Source organism: Nematolebias whitei, chromosome 13 (genome assembly GCF_014905685.2).
Source record: "Nematolebias whitei isolate Nwh7 chromosome 13, NemWhi1, whole genome shotgun sequence".
Lineage (NCBI taxonomy): Eukaryota > Metazoa > Chordata > Actinopteri > Cyprinodontiformes > Rivulidae > Nematolebias > Nematolebias whitei.
The window spans coordinates 18,306,632-18,325,220 of NC_056510.1; the positions used below are offsets into that span (position 1 = coordinate 18,306,632).

Consider the following 18,589-nt stretch of genomic DNA (forward strand, 5'->3'; position numbering starts at 1 on the left):
TAGTTTCACTTTCTGCCGACCGACTTCTTTCCCTTTCTTGCCTCATCTTAAGCGTCCTTTTTGTTCTCGCTGATCTTGACATTATCCATTCCATTTCGTTGCCACTATGCCCCTCTGATGCAGAAGCCATGTTGTTACATTCAATGTACAGCTTATGCGATCCACCTACCGCCTTCTTTGTTCGTCACCTTGGCCAAAAACCAAAAACAAACGCAAGACAAACTTCTCTCTGAGACACCGCTGCTCGACCTGTCTCCTCAACTTCACGTGTCGCACCTCTCAGCTGTTTGTGATCAACCATTAAGGAAAAGAAGAATACTTTATTGGCAATCGGAAGAGACAACTGGCCATTTTTTTCATGGGTGTAACCCACATATGCATTTTTAAAAATAATTTTTTCACCATTTGAAGGGAAATCAACTGGCTTTTCATTAGTATACGATTTACTGCCAAGAAGCATACAACAAACAAATAACTAACAAAATACACATTTCTTTACATTTTGTGCTCTGTTTAAATAGGATTTTGCTTTATTAGGTCATCACATGTATTGAAATGAACAAAATCAATGAAAAAAAATATATTTTCAATCTGTTTAAAGTAAATGTGAAGGAGATGAAAGATGTATAATATCCATTATGACGGTGAATGATTTTAAGTTTTCGCTTGCCAGAAAAATATTTTGAGACTTATTATGATCTTACTTTACACCATAGACGTGTACATCTTCTTTCACGTCGATATTTTACATATAAATTTTTTGTATTGCGTCTTAAATGATTTTAAAGTGAGAATAAAGTGTCAGGTTTACAACCCTTGGTCTGTAGACGGGCAGTCGTTTGAGCATTACTGGCACTGCCGGGCTTCCGTAGTCGTTAGGAGGAAACAGTCATTTCTGTCCACCTCATTTTTAGACGTCGTTTTATGGTGAGTAACTTGTAATGTTTAAGTCCATTAATTGTAACTTATATTAGCACTAGTGCTCTTTTTAAATAGCTAAAACTACGAAGAAATGTACGCGTTTTTGTAAAGAAACGTCACCGTTTTCCTACAACACGTGCCTCTAAAATGAGAACATTAGCCTAAGCCTGTAAACACACGCTTTACATTTTATTTTAAGCTTGTAGCGTGTCTATTTCATGTTTTACGCAAACATAAGAGTGATTTAGTTTTATTTAACTTATTCGACGCAGGAGCTGAACATTGTACATAATAATTTAGATGAGTTCAAAGGTGATTCATGACTTGTACGTCCCGTTTCTATATTCTCTGGACAGACAAACGGGACGATGACAACTTGCGCCAACTTCCGGTCCGTTTTTGATTTGTTCTCAAAAGAAGAGGCTTTGGAGCTGAGAGAGGTGAACCCTGTCCTGAAGGAGGCTTTAAACGCTGACTCAGCTGCAGAGTGTATGAACTCCAACTTTATGCTCAATAATCCAGGTAGAAAAATCTAACAAAGTTAAGTCAGGTCCTCTGGACAGATTCAATAAATAAAAACATGTTGAAACGTTTTGTCTTTTAACCAAAATACTTCTTCACTCTGAGGGGCTCCAATAAGCTCAGTCTTGTGAATAGCACCTTCTCAAACCAATTTGTTGGATCAACCAGTTTGTCGCTGACCTCTACAAACCAGTATTTGCAGTTTGACTCCCATCACCCTGTGGAGCACAAGTTACGAGTCATCAGGACTCTGTACCACAGAGCAGACAGCGTCCCCACAAGCTCAGGAGCCAGGCAGAAGGAGAAATCCCACACAAGACAGGCTCTAGAGCAATGTGGATATCCTAACTGGGCCTTCCTGAAAGCAGAGAAGAAACCCAAACAGGACTCCAGTCAGCCATCAGGTGAAAAGGAGGAACCCAGACCAGTGGTCATTCCGTATGTTGCAGGAGTTTCAGAGAAACTGAGACTTTTTTTTTTTAAACATAATGTCCTATTAGCTTTTAAACCCCAAAATACATTACGGCAAAGACTGGTTCATCCCAAAGATCCAGTCCCCCGACACAAACAGAGTAATGTTGTGTATGCTGTTCAGTGTCAGGAGGGCTGTGATCAGTCTTACATCGGGGAAACTAAACAGCCACTGGCCAAAAGGATGGCCCAGCACAGAAGATCAACATCATCAGGCCAGGACTCTGCGGTCTACACTCATCTCCAGGCCAGCGGTCACTCTTTCAGGGATGAAGATGTTCACATCCTGGACAGAGAGGAACGATGGTTTGAGAGAGGAGTAAAGGAGGCCATCTTTGTGAAAAGAAATCGTCCATCATTAAACAGGAGTGGAGGCCTCCGGGTTCAACTAATAATGCTGTTATTGCTAGTATCACTCAGCCCCCTGTGAATAGCAAACAGCCATCAGGGCACTAATGATCAATTATTAGGCTGATCGTGGGTATCATAGGTTTTATCATGTGAACAAGTAGTTCTGGATGTCAACAACAAACTGGTTGATCCACTATGAGAAGGTGCTATTTATAAGCCTGAGTTTATTACAGCTCCTCAGACTGACAGTCTTTTGGATAAAAGATGAAATGTTTCAACTTTTTTTTATTTTTGCTTTTGAATCCGTCCAGAGGACCTGACTTAACGTTGTTAGATAACTCCAACTTTAGTCACTCAGATGTAATACTAATCACAATAATGTTCATATTGTTGACACAGATGTGGAAGACAAAAGTTCAGATCATGATCAGAGGAGAGAAGCCCATTTGCTCAGAGAGGTGTCAGATAAACTGGTCTGCTCTGCCTGTAAATGTTCCTTTAATAATCGTGAGGAACAGGTGAGCACAAATTAAACCCAGCACTCATTTATTCACTGGAATAAGTGTTAAATGAGTTGAACACCAGCTAACAGATGCTGTGTTGTAGAGGGAGCACTACAAGCTCGACTGGCATCGGTTCAACCTAAGACAAAAGATGGCAGGATTAACGCCTCTCACAGCAGAAGAGTTTGAGAAGAAAACGGGAGCAGGTAACAAAATAATAGGACTACCTATTTATTTAGCATGGACTTTGAAGAAAGGAAAAGAGAAATGCAAAAATGTATTTTGTCACTTCACAGGAGACCTGTCCAGTATCTCAGGCTCAGAGTCCGATTCAGAACAAGAGGACTTGGATAGCGATAGCGGCACAATGGGGTGCAATGTCTCCGGCACAGATAATGAGAGCTCAGTTGAATCTAATTTAATTACTGGTCGACTTTCCACTAAAGTGTTTTTTCAGAACTCTGCAGGAGAGTATCTGTCGGTCTATCGAAGCGTGCTGTTCAGAAAGGTGAGACTAATTAGGAACGGTACCTTTCAGGTTATATCCTGCCATTTTTTTTAAATAATCATAAATAGCTTTTATCTTAATTTTCTATTTCAGTCAGATGAAGCATTTGATCCAGTTTCTTCCTTGAAGTCCATAAACCAAAAGACTCTGTGGGTCATTCTCATGACAGGAGGAGGCCACTTTGCTGGTGCTGTGTTTGAAGGGTAAGTTTGGTGTTTTTCTACTTGTTTCAGTTTGTTTTTAAGAGTATACTGTAAATGGCTGGAATCTAAAGCACAAAAGGCATGTAAACACAGTGCATCACGTCAAGTGTCTGTGTTTCAGAAAACAAGTAGTCCTTCACAAGACCTTTCACCGATACACTGTGCGAGCAAAGAGAGGCACGGCTCAGGGACTCAGAGATTCCCAGAACCGCAGTCACGCACCAAAGTCTGCAGGAGCAGCTCTGAGGCGGTACAACGAGGCAGCTCTCGTCAAGGCAAGATTAGTCTATTTAACTTCCTCCAACACTTTTGTATTCTGACTGTCAAAGCCATGATCACTCGACAGTCTGACTTGTCTAAAAAGCTGTAGATTTCTCTGTCGGTGAGTATTTGTGCCATTGGTGTAGAAAAAGGCTTTTTGAACTTCCCAGTTTGAAACTTAACACATTTTATCATTGTGCTGCTTTTGATAAAGCATACGTAGGAAATAGTACAGTACAACTCACACCCATGTCCAGTTGCAGGCTGCCAAAAGCTGGCCAATTAAAATAAATTAAATTGTACGCATGTGGGTTATTTTAGACTGTGGCTGATTTGGTGACCATATAAAGAATTGGATGAATAAGACTTGAGCAGGTTCTGAGCACAGCAGGTCAGTTTGAGGTTATTTTTTCGTGCATCATTTTCAAAAGGTTCCGTTTTTTGCAGGACATTCAAGATCTTCTGCTAACCTGGGCTGAACACTTGAACAAAGCCTCCGCAATATTTGTGCGAGCGCCTAGCTACAACAAGACCATCTTTATTGGTGGCCGCGGAGCACCCCTTGAAAAAAAAGATCCCCGAATCCGTTCCATTCCTTTCGCTACACGCAGAGCCACATTTCGAGAGGTACAGCGGGTGCATGAGTTCCTTTCTACGGTTCACGTGTATGGTAAGCGCAATGACATATTTAGATGAACAGTTTGTTACAGGAAAGGTGTTGAATAATCAGAACTGTCACACTGCAGGGAAAGACGCAGACATGTCTGCAGTGTTTAGTCCATGTAAGAAGACGTTGAAAAACATCAAACCTGCAGCACAAAAGATCACAGATCAGGAGGAAGGTATGTTTTAGGGTGTTGATATCTACCGTATTTTTCAGCCTATAAGTTGTGTTTTTTGTTGCATAATTTGCATGCCCTGCGACTTATAGGCCGAAGTGACAGATTTATGGATTTTTCCCATATTTATAAACCAATGTTTGGCTTAGATAGGACCGTTTTCATTCATTCTGACTGAAAATATTGAACACTACCATTTTCAGCCACTAGATGGCAGCAGAGTAGTAGCTGTAAGGCATGCCGTTGTATCTTGTAATAGGTAAATGTGGCTATAAAGACAAATTCAAAAAAGTTCAAGACAAAAAACAACTGGCCTTTATTGTTTATATTTTACTTTATACTTTATTGTTTTTATCTTGAACTTTTTGAATTTACCACATCCTGGATGACTGAAAATCTTCACCAGCTATTAATGACACAATCGGCTTGCCGTAGTTCGTTCTGCTCGCTGCTTGGAGCAAGTCAAACCAGCTGCACCGCCCTGGCGAAATGCAGCTAATTTGACCATTAAAGTGCATTTATTAATAAAAGTTCAACTGAGACGCACCTTTGCTATAATTTCGAGCAAACAAACAATTGTTTTAGGTGCTTTTCTTGTTAAATTTTGAAGAAACGAACAGCATTCCTCCATATATTTTTTTCCTCCCTCTGCGCGCTCCTGGAGCACGAGGCAACAAATACAACTGATATGACCATTAAAGTCCTTTTATTAAGCAAACGTTAGACTGAGACACACCTTTACTATAATTTTGGGCAAACAAATAATTGTTTTGAAGTGCTAATCTTGTTAAATTCTTGTGAAAGTCCTCCTGTGCACGCTCCCACGGCCGCCATTTGGCAGCCCATCGATTTTTGGCACAACACCGTCCCACATTTCCAGGTTGTCAGCGGTGACACATAATAGATGCGACGTATTTATGGATTTTTGTACTTTTGTACACATATTTGGACTGATGCGACTTATAGGGTGGTGCAACGGGTACGGCAGAAAATACGGTATACTGCAAATTTCTGTCATATATTGTACTTAAAATATTCAAGATTCAAAATTTTGATGCAGAGTTATTGCTGGCGCCAACCGAAGAAAAGCAGGAAAGCTCAGAAGAAGAGGGAGGGGAGATCCAGCTGGAGATGGTGGAGCTCACTTTAGGAACCCTTGACCTCAGGGAGTCTGAAATTTATCCCCCCAGGCGCAAGAAAAGGAGGCAGAGAAAGAAGGAGGCAGCCAAACAACAAAATGATGGTAGGTTTAGATCAGTGTAACATAATGTGGATATCTTTTTAATATTTTGCAACACAATTAATTTTGCATAACCATGTGGTGCAGAAAAGAGTAATGATGAAGCATATGATCAACAAGAAGCAGTTCCAGAAGCAACGCCAGCAGAAGACGACGCTCAACAGATGCAGACTTTGAAAAAGAACAAGAGGAAAGCACAGAGTAAAAAACAAGAAGATGGTGAGAACAGATTGTTTCTGGTAAATCACCCAAACTTTATTGCAAAGTTTACTCAATTACATGACACTCATTAAGCTTTCTGTCTCTAGATGTTGACTCGAGCGAATATGGCTTGAGGGATGCGCTGTTTACAGCATGCAAAATTGGAGATGTAGGTTCTCTCTGTAGTCTTCTTCAGCTACCTCAGGAGGTAGAAGAGAATTGTGAAAAGATGGAAAGCAATCCTTCTACGTTTCCAAGTCCTTTGAGTCTCCTTAATAAGCCTATAGACTCATCAGGGTTCACTTTGCTGCACGTTGCTGCAGCAGCTGCACAAAAGGCTGTGGTCTGGCTGCTCCTTGATGCAGGAGCAGATCCTGCCTGCAGGTATCAGGAAGTTTATTGTCACACAATAATAAAAAAATAGTTCATATTTGCAGGTTTTCAATTTTCATCATCTCTTTACAGGGATAACAAAGGCCAGACACCGTATATTGTCACTCCCGACAAAGACACAAGGAGCGTCTTTCGTAAATACATGGGTGAGAATCCCGAAAAGTACAACTACAGCAAGGCACAGGTGAGATTAAACTGTGTGATGTTTGTGATTTCTCACGTTGGAAGCAGAAAGCTTACGGTTTAGCACTGTGTGCCACCAGATCCCCGGGCCGCTAACGGCAGAGTCTGAATTCAAAAAGGCTGAGAAGAAAAAGGCCCAAAGGGCTCAAAAAAGACAGAGAGATAAAGAACAGAAGGAGGAAAAGAGGAAGCAGGAGTTGGAAGAAGAAGAAAAGAGGAAGTTTGCATCTCTGACAGACCGGGAAAAGGTAGGTAAATGTGTGTTTATGATTTTTATGCAACTCCTTTGTGTATGTTAATTATATCCTCTTGATTAAAGAGAGCTTTGGCAGCAGAGAGGAGGTTGGCAGAGCAAGTAGCTGCAGCAGGAGTTGGCGCCTCTTATGTCAAGTAAGTTCAAAGCAAATTGCTTTATTCAGCTTTATCTTAATTATTTAATTAACCAAAATGTTAATGATTAAATATTAAAAAGCTGTGCTTGAATTGGGTTTAATTTTTACCTTTACCCTATCAACAGGAGGTGTTGGCAGTGTGGGGAATCTCTGCTTGCAAAGATCCCATTTCACTACCTTGAGTATTCTTTCTGCTCTCCACGTTGCGTTCAAGCACATCGACAAGCAAACCTTGCCCCGGGCAAGACTTAACATTCATTTGAAAAACTTTTAATTAACAGGAAGCTGCCTCATTAAAACTATTTGAGCATTTTGCTCTTTGGAACTTTGTTTTGCACTTAAGTTGGGGGGGGGAAATATATTTCTAATTAAGTTCTGTCAAATTCTGCAACAACTGTATGTTGTTGTAGAACAATTTCCACCACTGAAAAGTGTAATAAAACAATAATGCAATATATTTCTAACAAAGTGTGAAAGTAATGCTATAAAACAAACTAATAAACCTTGCATTTTTTCCAAAGTAGAAAACTTGTGAAAATCATTTTTGGTAAATGTTTTCTAAAAAGTTAAAGGAACTGATGATTGACAATATATCCAACACTGAAGTACAGAAAAGATGTACAACAAAATGTTCTCTGAACTGAATTGAAGAAGTCCTTCAAATGAAGGATGAAATGTCTCGGCAACAAAAGAAACCGTCCAGATGACCTAGTATTGTTGGATTTATACCTGGATTAATGAGCAAGAACTTTGGTGTTCTCTGAGCAATTTTTTTGCAACAGACCAGTCATGCATAGGTTTGCACCTACTTTGTTTCAGTCAAAACATTTTTTTTAAATAGCTCCTTCAAACTTATATGACCATTGAGCTCTGTCAAGATTTTCCGATAGTGGCGTTGAGCTGAGGCCGGTCCATGAAGAGAACACGCAGATGTACTGGTGCCCCCTCCAGCTCCAGCAATGTGATGTTGTTGGGCAGACTGGTACTGAGTAGAGGGCCAGGGATATACAGAGTCTGCTGAGGGCCCCTGGCTGGCCAGTACCGACCCAAGTTTACCCCGTTGATCCACACTTGACCCTGATCAGAAACAAATAGTACAGCGTTGATTTATTTATTTCCTGGAAATATGTGTTTAAACCACATAAAGAAAGATGTACCTTTGTCCATTCACTGAGCCTGAGAAAGGTGTCCCATGCAACGCCGTTGGGTTGTAAGGTCCCCATGTAGAACACTGGTCCAACTGAAGCTTCCCTCTGTTGGGAGATAGACTTCCGATTGTCCGAATGAGGCCATCCTTGAAAAATGGCTCCATCGATGTCCAAAGGGTAGATCTTCCATTTGGTCAGTATGTCTTTACCCAAAATCAAGTTGCTTAACAGACCCTGAAATTCACCAAAATTGATGTAAGCTTCACCCTCTATAGAAGGAACTTTAGTTGTCTCACACAATTTGTCTTGTTCTTGAGGCCTTGAATGCATGTTGCCTTGCCTTGTAGTCATTGATTTTGCTGCCAAAGTTCACTCTGCCCATGTTTTCAACCAGGATGTCCAAAGTGTCCCCCTGCTGTCCCGTCACATTCATCACAAGCCTTGTGTCCCTTTGGAGCAGGCCTTGAAAAACCTATTGGTTGACATTTACATTTATTAGCATTGATTATGAACAATAACCTATGTTTTTCCCCTGACCTGTAAACCTGAATGGCTAGATAAACAAAAAGTTCACAGAATGCCCTTACCCCATTGACAGACACATATGCACGGTCATGAACCCCATTCAGTGGAGATATAAGTGGCGTGGGCTCGGAGAGGTCCTGGGGCAGTGTAGTCCGATACAGCATGTATCCATAGTACTGAACACAATAGACATGACTGGTTGCAGACAAAACAGCCTAGAAGTTTTCAATGTTTCAAGGGATTCACTGTTTCTATAATGCCAGTCTCTTCTCTGTTGTCGCTCTCAGACACCATACCTGTTTCATCTCTTCAAACGTCAGCGGATACTCCGATTGGACTGGCCCCAGAGGAGATATTGTGTTCAACAAGCTGCTAATGTTTCCAACCTGTTAAGGTTCAGTGGTGTTAGACATGTTTAAAACATGCTTCTTATCAACTTTCTGAAATGATTCTACCTTTTTCAGCACGGCAAAGCCATAGGCAAATTTGGGAGTTGCTGGTGGCATGGGTCCAGAGGGAACCTCTCGAAACTACCGGTAGTTAGAAAGTACAATAAATTACCAGTCTTAATCAAGACATCATCTTCAGTTCAGTCAGATCTACCTGCTTTATAACATCTCTGATGGCCAACAACTTCTCCGTGGGGTCTCCTGCCTCGGTCAGTGGAGCGTCATAATCGTAACTAGTTACCACTGAGCGAAACCTAGTGTCATAATCCGCACCTTTACGAGAGGAAAGAATTATGGAAAACCATTGCACTACTGGATTTAAAACAATCTAAATTAAGGTATTTAACAACACGGAATAGTTATAATGTAAAGGAATGCATCTACCATTCCAGTAGCCAAAGTTGGTTCCTCCTTCAAACATGTACCTGAGAAGAAGGGAACATGAAATGAATTCAGTGAAAGCTTGTTAATAAAGACAAAAAGTCATTTTCTGTCCACAAACAGTATTCACAGCATATTTATCGTGTTTTATTTTTTGTCATTTTCATAGCGCCCTTCAAAACACTAAAACGCCAACATTGATCCCATTGACCATTAATGTCACCAAGGCCTTATAAGGCAAATAATGTCCTTGTAATAAAGCAATAAATCCCTGTAAATGTAAATCCCTGTAATCTGTAACTGAAAATGGTCCATAAAAAGCTGATTTGCTCTTGTTTCATTATTTGCTATACTTTTTCAAACTGTTTAAGGAATGTCTATTAAAACAAACAAAAAATATATATAATCCTGGGACTGGGCACTGATAAAGTTATCGCATTCTCAACACTAGCTGCAGACTAATCAAGATACATAGAGAAAGGATGAAAGAGTGGAAGCCTGAGGGTTCAACGAGACATACATGTTGACGTTGGCCCCCATGGTTAGCATTTCTCCTAGCACTCTGCTGACCTTCTGAGCATCAACAATGGTGTGCTGATCTCCCCAGTGGTCCAACCAGCCTGTGTAGAACTCTGAGTTTACCTGCAACACCATTCAAACTGTGTTACATTTACCACCAACATGTGTTTAAAGCAATGGTTCCCAGCCCTGGTCCTTGAGGAACACCATCCTGCATGTTTTAGTGTTTCCCTGCTTTGACACATCTGATTAAAATAAATAGGTGAAACAGGCTTCTGACATGCAGGATGGTGTTCCTCAAGGATCTGGGTTGGGAACCACTGGTTTAGAGGACTGATGAATTGATGTACAACGAACCAGGGGTCCGTGGGGTTCAAATCGTCTCTGGCGTTCGAAGGCATCAGATATGTTGGTGTCTGAGGAAAACGAGCAATACAAAATCCAATTATCTACTAGTACAAAGAAAAAAAATCCTTAAGACATTGTCACAAAAGACCAACCTGCACCAAAGTCCACTGTGGCGTATAATCCATCCAGCGTCCCACATGTCATTTCCTTGTCTGTGTTTCCATCAGTGGTGAACAGGACGACGTCCTCACCCAGAAAGAAGCGAAACATTGTTTGCAGGTGACGCATGTAGTTATAGTCACAAGCGTAGTAGCTCCCATATTCATTCTCAACCTGAAGTTGGAGCAACACATTAAAACCAGTAATCATAGTCTGACCCATCATAGGCGACCACTCCGTCTTTTACCTGGACGGTGATGATGTTACCCCGATTGATATAGAGCCAAGGTTTGATTTTAGGGAGGAGGACAGCAAGCCAATTGTTGACTGCCTCCAGGTAATCTGGAGGAGAAGGAACTAAAATTAATGCAAATTAAATACACATGAATCAAGAAAGAAGCATGAGTGCAGGAACTACCTGTGTCTGCGGAGCGAAGTATGATGTTTGGTTTTTGAAGTAACCATGCTGGTAATCCACCCTGGAACAAACAAAGACAACGTTTGTGATTTTTCAGAGTCAAGTCCTTTTATCTCATCAGCTCGTATGTCTTCTATAATGATGTGAAGTCAACAAGCAACTACTGTATAAGAACTGTGTCGTGTTTTCAATTTACTTACAAAATGTGGAAGTTCACTATCGGTATAGTTAATTATTTTTCCTGATCTGCTACATTTTCTATACTTAGTCTGATCGTAAATATTTAATCATCTTTTGAATTCTTGTTAAATGTAATGAAACTGTAAAAATGTTGGACTGTTTGTATTGTTTTGTACGCATTTTTGTTTTAATTAAGCAAATAAAAGTGACAAACACTTAGCAATGCTCTGAACTTTGGGTAGGATAAATACGGTTTATAAGTAGGTTCTAGTTGAGATTATAATATTGCTTCTGAGGTCCAGATTTGTTGTTGCATAGCAGCCATGGGCAGAACCAAGCCCTATGTCATGTTCTAATTTAAAAATTAACTTGATGGCGTAATGTTTGACAGATGAATTATTAATTTAAGACCACAAGTGAGCAGCGTGTTGCAAAGTACACACACAAAAAAAAAAAGTGAAACCTGACTCAGTGGTCTTCAAACATCTTATAAAGCATTGTTTTAGTATTGAAACACATATAGGATTCTAGTAATATATCGATCCTATAGCATTTTTAGTTGTAAGTTTATTTGGTAGAAAATGTTTAAAGGTTCCCGGGAACCTCTGCTCAGGTATCTCATACACCAATAAACGTGGCTCTGCATTGGCTTCTGCAGCAAATATCAGAGCATGGGTGCCACTTCTGTACTGTTTTCCTTTATTTAATAGCTGTTTGCTACTTTGTTGAAGTTCAAAATACTGAACATCCAACAAGTGAATTAAGAATTATAAGATGAAAAAAAAAAAACACCTCACTGTCATCGTGCATTTAGTGGTCACAACACTTTCTCTAACTCAACACGTGGTATTAGTATTTGAGCCATTGCATTTTTTTTTTCTACAAAGTATTCCTTATTGTGCTCATCAGTTCACCGTCAGACTGTGATGTTAGTATTTAAGTCAATACAACTTGTCGTGCCGTGACATGATGAGAGTTGTCACCATTTCCCACTCTGCACAGATGTACGGTCCAGGACGCAGGATCACCAGAAGGCCCGTCTGGTTGGCCAAATTCAAAAAGTACTCTAAATCTCTGTCTCCTGTGAAGTTGTAGACTCCAGGAGCTGCTTCATGGAAGTTCCAAGGCACATACCTGTTTACGTGAAAAGTCAACGAAAGAAGCTTCGTTACAGAAAGATCCATGGATCAATTTAAAAAGTTTATATTGGTGTGTATTTATCACATGCAGCTGGGTGTGTTCAGCTTACACTTGGATGGCATTGAGTCCAGTCATGTACATCTTCACAAGGCGGTCCTTCCAGTAGTAACGAGGGATTCTGGAGTAATGGATACTTCCTGAGATGTACTGAAAAGGCTTCCCATCTTTCAGGAAGTAGTTGTTCTTGTAGTCTATAGAGAATGATCTTGCTGCAGAAACCTGCAAGAAAGAAAGAACAGGAGCTTAGCTTGCATTTAGTTACACCTGAATGTCTGCTGTTTGAGAGAAATGCTTATCACTCATTGTTGTAGAAACCTCTGTATAAAACTGTACATGTTAAAGCTGCGTCTTCAACCTGTAGAAGAAAAAGTAAAGATGCAGAGATGATCAGCTGACTGGACTTTGTTTCTTACCAGATTTCCACTGAGAGATGAGGAAAAGGCAAAACACACAGCAGAGAGGAATAAGAAAGCAGCAGTAGCCATGTCTGCTGCCTCTTTTAGCCTTTTAGTTAGTTTGACCTAAATCACACATATTCCTGACTTGAAATAGGTTGTACTGTCGCAGGGATGATGCTTTTAGATCCTTTTGAGCGTCCGTTTTACTGAGGAAACAAGTTCTGCTCGGTTCATCATGTGATTCCGAGAGGTCGATCCTGCAGGGTCCTAAAGCCCGTTATGTTAAGTCAAACTCACTGTCCTTCAAGCCTGTCCTGGTCATTTTTTGCACTTTCAATTCATTCGTCATAAAAAAAAATCATGCCACAAAAAAAAACCAACATTTTTTTACATAAATAGCCCAAACGTCCATTTTTTTTAATTTTTTTTTATTTTTTTTTATTTTTTGTAAAATACTATAAATAAACGTTAACAAATAAACAGTCAAGCAGCTTTTCTCTACCAGACTCGGCCATATCTATGCATATCAACACATACATAATTACTGATCACTGCATGAAGCTCTTCCCTAACTGTATGGCTGTGTATATCAGAGAAGTCGCTAAATAATTAAATGTTTTTACAACTTTTCTGTTGGGGTCATGCTCTGCTTTGTGTAGGCTGGGAACAATTCCCTTTCTATTTGGAGAGGTGAAATAAACAAAGCAGCCAGTTCAGGAACAGTTGGCTTTATTAGTGCCTGTTTTTGTGTCTTTCTCAACACTGAAACCAAGTGTTCAAATGCACATCAGCTGATCAGGGATTTCCTCACTCTGCTGCTGTCTTTACTTGCTCTACCTGTTTGAGTTTGTAATTATTTATATCCTTAACATATATATATATATTTTGTCTTTCCTCCAACAGAAAGTACACCTGGACCTGTCGTACTATGTTTGTCTGTTTCTCCTTCCTGTCCTCTCAAACCCAGCCGGACATGGTCGCTCATCCTGAGCCTGGTTCTGCTGGAGGTTTCTTCCTGTTAAAAGGGAGTTTTTCCTTTCCACTGTGGCCTTTGTGCTTGCTCAGGATGAGAGACTGCGACGCAATGAAGATTCATCACTATCTATTAAATAGATAACTTGTATTAAGTGGCTTTTTTAATGTGTGTGAATGTTTTTGTACATTGCCCTGAGACAACTTCTGTTGTGACCTGACGCTATATAAATAAACTGAATTGAATTAATCACAGTATGTGTTAAAAACTGGTCTAAAATACATTTAAATTTAGTGTAATCCAATATTAAAGTTCATTAAGGACAAATAAATTTGCTCTTTTTGGACACTAGATGGCGCTCTAACACATTTTAAAGTACAGAAGTCGTCTGATTTATTGACTATCTCAAATGTATCTGCTTTTAGTTGCATAGGAGTTTTTTCCTCTTCTTTAAGTTATAACATCTGGAATTGTTGATTGCTTTTAAGGTTGTGGACAATCTCAGCGAAGGATCAAAGTTGTTTCTAGGATGCATTTGCTGCTGCTGAGTGCACCACTGTGGTTAGAGCTCCTAAGTGGGAGTGTGCTGGATGATGCAGTGATGTCTAATGGGAACAATGGTTTATCTCTGTCTGAGCCCTAAACATAAAGCTATTTTTTTTGTAATTTGGACCTGCAATGATTGCATTAATTGCTATAGTGAGATGTATTTCCTCCCTTGTTATCCCTTTGTAATCTAGAGTATTTCTAAACTCATTTTTCATTCACTATAATCTGAAAATGTAAAAGAATTCAATCTGTGAGCTCACACTGGCTAATGACGAGATCTGAAGTGCAGATAGGACAAATGTTCAGGCTCTGTGGCTCATTAGGCCGCTGTTCAATGCAGTTTATTGTCCTGGGAATGAGCGAAATGGCATACACTGGTTTGTAATTTGTTTATGAGCGCTGTGGTGCCAGACGAGAGCATGTCTCTATCCCATCTTTAAAGCTCTTAAGTTGGTGGAAAATGGATGTTCATGCCACAAAAAGAAGGAAAAAAAAAACTTCTCAGTGACTAATGCACTGAACAATTACAGAGGCACTACAGAAGTGGAAGAATGGCTTAGACAAAAACAGAAAAACAAGAAACTGTTAAACTCTTAGTACTGTAATCACAGATCCTTTACAATTGACACCAGTTAATTTTTTATAAGTATATTTACCTTGAACATAGCCATCTAGGGTTTTATCCCCACTGTGTGGTGATGGAGAGAAACACCCGAGGGTCTGGGTTCCCCAGACTCTGTAATTAGACTGGACCCTCCCCGCTGTCCCACCACTCCCAGAATAAACCCTCTTTGTTGTTCCTGACAGCAGGTGTATTCACATACACACTGCCCCCTCTAAAACTCCCAACTTCCCAACAAATACAGCCCAGATCACTCGGAGCAGCTGACACTAAAGAGACCCTCCAACAGTTTTACATACCACTTGTGAAGATGGGTGTAGAACTGAATGTAATAGTTCAGATCTATCGAAGTGGAGTTTGTTGGAAATTAGTAATTAATATTTTACCTGTTGTAGATAGCTCATTGAATGCAGTGGCGCCACCAAGCGGGAGCATCATCCCCCTTATAAATTTGCTGCCCCCTTCTGGTTCCCTGACCAACTAGTTTATGTGCGTAATGTCTCTTAGCAAATTATTTCGTGATGTCCAGCACATATTCAACGTGTTATGCTTCACGTCAACACAGCTGAGTTCTGCTCCATGCCTCTTTTGGTTTCACTGATGCTCACTTCATTTCTGAATGCTGACTTCTGTGTGGTACGTGTCTGGTTCTTCTGAACAGCCAGAGGGTCTAATCTGAGTCTTCTAGCTGCTGAATCATATTGTGAGAGACAGAACTGGGGAATTCCTCATGAATTACCATATCAGCCAAGAGTTCAGGATATAGAGAGGAATGTACCTTCTCTGCTTTCTCAGGCTCTGGATGATAGTGAGTCACTGCAGGGCACAGTTACTAAAACGGTGGAATCTGAGAGGAATACGTTTCTGAGAAACCAAACAATAAACAAAACCGTATCAGCTCCATGACCAACATCTACGTCTGGTTTAAGGCAGTTGTTGTCAACATCCTTGGGATGTTTTTCCAGGTTTATTAAATTACATAGAATGTTGCAAGAGAACAGCATGCAGTAGAGTTTTGTAATATAAGGGTTTGTAAACAAACAGGAAGCTGACAGCATGGGGGAGCATGGGAAGAATGTAAGCTGGCTCCCTGTCTTTGGTCTCTGAAGAAGGTTTGGTATGCCTTCAGGGTGCGAGTTTGTCTGAAGAAGACTACTTGTGGTGAGATTTCTTGTGACAATCTTGTGGTTGGACTTTAATTCCAGTGAACTCTCAGAAGTTCATCACAGCTGATGAAAAGATCTTTTATGCTAAATGAATCACATGGAAAAACACAGCTTTCATAAACTCTTGTTCGGCCAGACCACCGGGTCTGACCCAATCTGTTTTCTTTTTTGGGGTTTGAAGCTAATCCAGGGTTAAGTGGTTGGAAAAGGTGACAATCAGGTCTTTGTTCCCTTTGTAGAATTTTGCAGTTTATTTATAGTTTACATGCCTCATTTGTCACTTGATGATTGAAACCCTTTTGATTTGAGAGTCTAACGCTGATAATCAAAAATCTATAAATTGAAAGTTTATGTTGAGTTGCTGACTGAGCAGAGAATACATCCCACAAACAACATCTCATTCAAGACAGAAAATAGAAACATACAGTAAATAACACAATCCTCATTGTTTTGTTTGCAAATATTATTTTGTGAACACCTAACACTGTAGCTGCCCTCTTACACAAACATAATTGTTTGTTCAGCAGGTGTTACAAATTTTACTAGAGAAATTGCATTTCCTATGAAAATGCTGTTTGAATGCTTATTCCAGAAGAACTTGCTGAGAAACAGTTGAAATTAGCTAAAAAAAAAAACATGCTGAAATGTGGCTGAAGTGGAAGAACAAGCCTAAATAAATTAGCAGAAGCAGATAGAGCACATATATGCTGAATTAGGTTTAAATAAGCAGAAATGAGCACAAAAATGAGGAAATTAGCTAAAAAAAAAAGCCAAAATTAGCAAAAAAAGGCTGTAAATTAGTTGAAAAGCAGAAAGAAGCTTAGCAGAAAGAGCTGAAATTAACTCCAAAAATATGGAATTAACTGAAAAAAATACCCCAACTAAAATTAGCATAAAACAGCTAAATAGTAGCTAAAATAGCATAACTAAGCTGAAAGGAGCATAGCAAGCTGAAATTAGTAGAAAGAAATTAGTGAAGCTGAAAGTAGCAGAAATTACAGAAAAACTTGAATTTACCTGAAAACAGCTGAAATTAGCAATAAAAACAACAACCTTCTAACAAGGTAAAACAAGTTTAAATTAAAAGAAGAAAGAAAGAACAACACATTTGTCCAACTAGGCTGAAAGAAGCAGAAATGAGCACGAAAAGTTGAAATTATATATAAAAAAGCTGAAATTAACCAAAAAAAAAAAACAGCTGAAAAGTAGCTAAAAATGCAGAAAGAAGCTTAACTTACCAGAAGGAAGTGGGGAGAGTACATTTTTGCTGAAATGACTGAAAAAATATTAAATCAGTGCAAAAAATATGGAGTTATTTGAAAAAGCTAAATTTAGCATAGAAACAGCTAAATAGTAGCTGAAATAACTGAAACTAGCAGAAATAAGATTAAAGGAGCATGACAAGCTGAAATTAGCAGATATAAGTTTGAAGGATGTTGTAGTTAACAAAAACAATCTGAAAGAAGCACAAAACAGCTGAAAGTGGCTGAAAAAATGTTTAACTTTGAATCACTGCTTTGTATTGACATGAACCGCTTAGTTGCGAGTCTTAAACCGAACCAGTTTTCGTTCTTTAACCTAAACAGGGAACTGAGTTGTGTACAGTAATATGTTATGCTCGCCTACGTACAACAGATATTTATATCCAAAGAAATAATGGTTGGAGGTCTTGTTGGCTTTATGAGGACAAACAGAAAAAGACAAAAGCAGAATAAATCAGTTATAATCTGATTATCATCCCACATAATATTTATGTCCCTCCATTCTAGCCCATCCTTTTTCATATTATCAGCAAAGATTCCAGATAAAGGTGCGAGTAATGCTTTCATTTGGAGACGTGTCGGCTCTGCGATCCTCCACGTAATTTAATAAATGCTGCATCAATATTTGTCATCGACCATATTTACCCCCCCCTAATGTGATGCTGCCTGCCGGAGTGATGGAACAACGATCGAATCACGTTGGTTGGATGATGTTAGATGTTCCATTTCTATCTCAATGTGCCAGCTCTTATTTTCATCCATCGTAGCTGAATTATACCAGATTCAATTAGTTTTAACCTCCTCTTCACCTCCTCCTGTTTGTTTTATTTCCCTGGGGTGTCTCCAGTAGGCTAAGTCATCGACACCCTTGACCCCGCAGACCCCCCACCCCAGGAGATTTGATTAGTGGGATTCATGCTTTAAGAATCGTGACGTCATTGTTCCCATTTGTGAATTTACAGATCCTTTAAAGTGTCACTTGGGCATCAGCCTGATTGAGAAACATCATTTTATGCTGTTCTGTTAAATTTAATATTAATCAATACTGAATTAGATTTATCTTAGGTCAAACTTTAATTATTCTTTTATTTGTGGGTTGAATCTGGCTGAATTTAAAAGAGCTGAGATTGACCTGAACAATAAGCGATAACAAAGAGCTGCTGCTTCGATGATATAACTCAGTCTGGATCAATAGCTGCTATTGTTCATGCAGACGGACAGACCGGGTGTGTGTGTGTGTGTGTGTGTGTGTGTGCGTGTGTGTGTGTGTGTGTGTGTGTGTGTGTGTGTGTGTGTGTGTGTGT

At 39.6% G+C, this 18,589-nt stretch overlaps 2 protein-coding genes across 2 annotated transcripts; one reads left to right on the forward strand and one right to left on the reverse strand.

Moving 5' to 3' along the window:
- The first annotated feature begins 871 nt into the window (after positions 1-871).
- Positions 872-7,331, forward strand: ankzf1 (ankyrin repeat and zinc finger peptidyl tRNA hydrolase 1). The gene is made up of 16 exons (XM_037686399.1): positions 872-927; positions 1,278-1,410; positions 2,665-2,783; positions 2,872-2,974; positions 3,065-3,276; positions 3,370-3,479; positions 3,601-3,754; positions 4,188-4,410; positions 4,487-4,582; positions 5,640-5,822; positions 5,907-6,038; positions 6,128-6,404; positions 6,486-6,597; positions 6,677-6,844; positions 6,916-6,986; positions 7,114-7,331. Exons 1-16 carry the CDS (start codon positions 925-927, stop codon positions 7,238-7,240), a joined length of 2,223 nt encoding a protein of 740 aa, XP_037542327.1. The 5' UTR covers positions 872-924; the 3' UTR covers positions 7,241-7,331.
- Positions 7,332-7,674: 343 nt separating this feature from the next.
- Positions 7,675-12,885, reverse strand: glb1l (galactosidase, beta 1-like). Its single transcript, XM_037686400.1, has 16 exons — positions 12,729-12,885; positions 12,365-12,534; positions 12,099-12,249; positions 10,936-10,996; positions 10,765-10,859; positions 10,511-10,691; positions 10,368-10,426; positions 10,012-10,133; positions 9,495-9,535; positions 9,265-9,383; positions 9,117-9,191; positions 8,958-9,047; positions 8,724-8,837; positions 8,477-8,608; positions 8,146-8,370; positions 7,675-8,065 (listed from the first exon to the last, which is right to left on the reverse strand). The coding sequence occupies exons 1-16, from the start codon at positions 12,798-12,800 to the stop codon at positions 7,862-7,864; spliced, it is 1,911 nt and encodes a 636-aa protein (XP_037542328.1). The 5' UTR covers positions 12,801-12,885; the 3' UTR covers positions 7,675-7,861.
- Between the last annotated feature and the right edge of the window lie 5,704 nt (positions 12,886-18,589).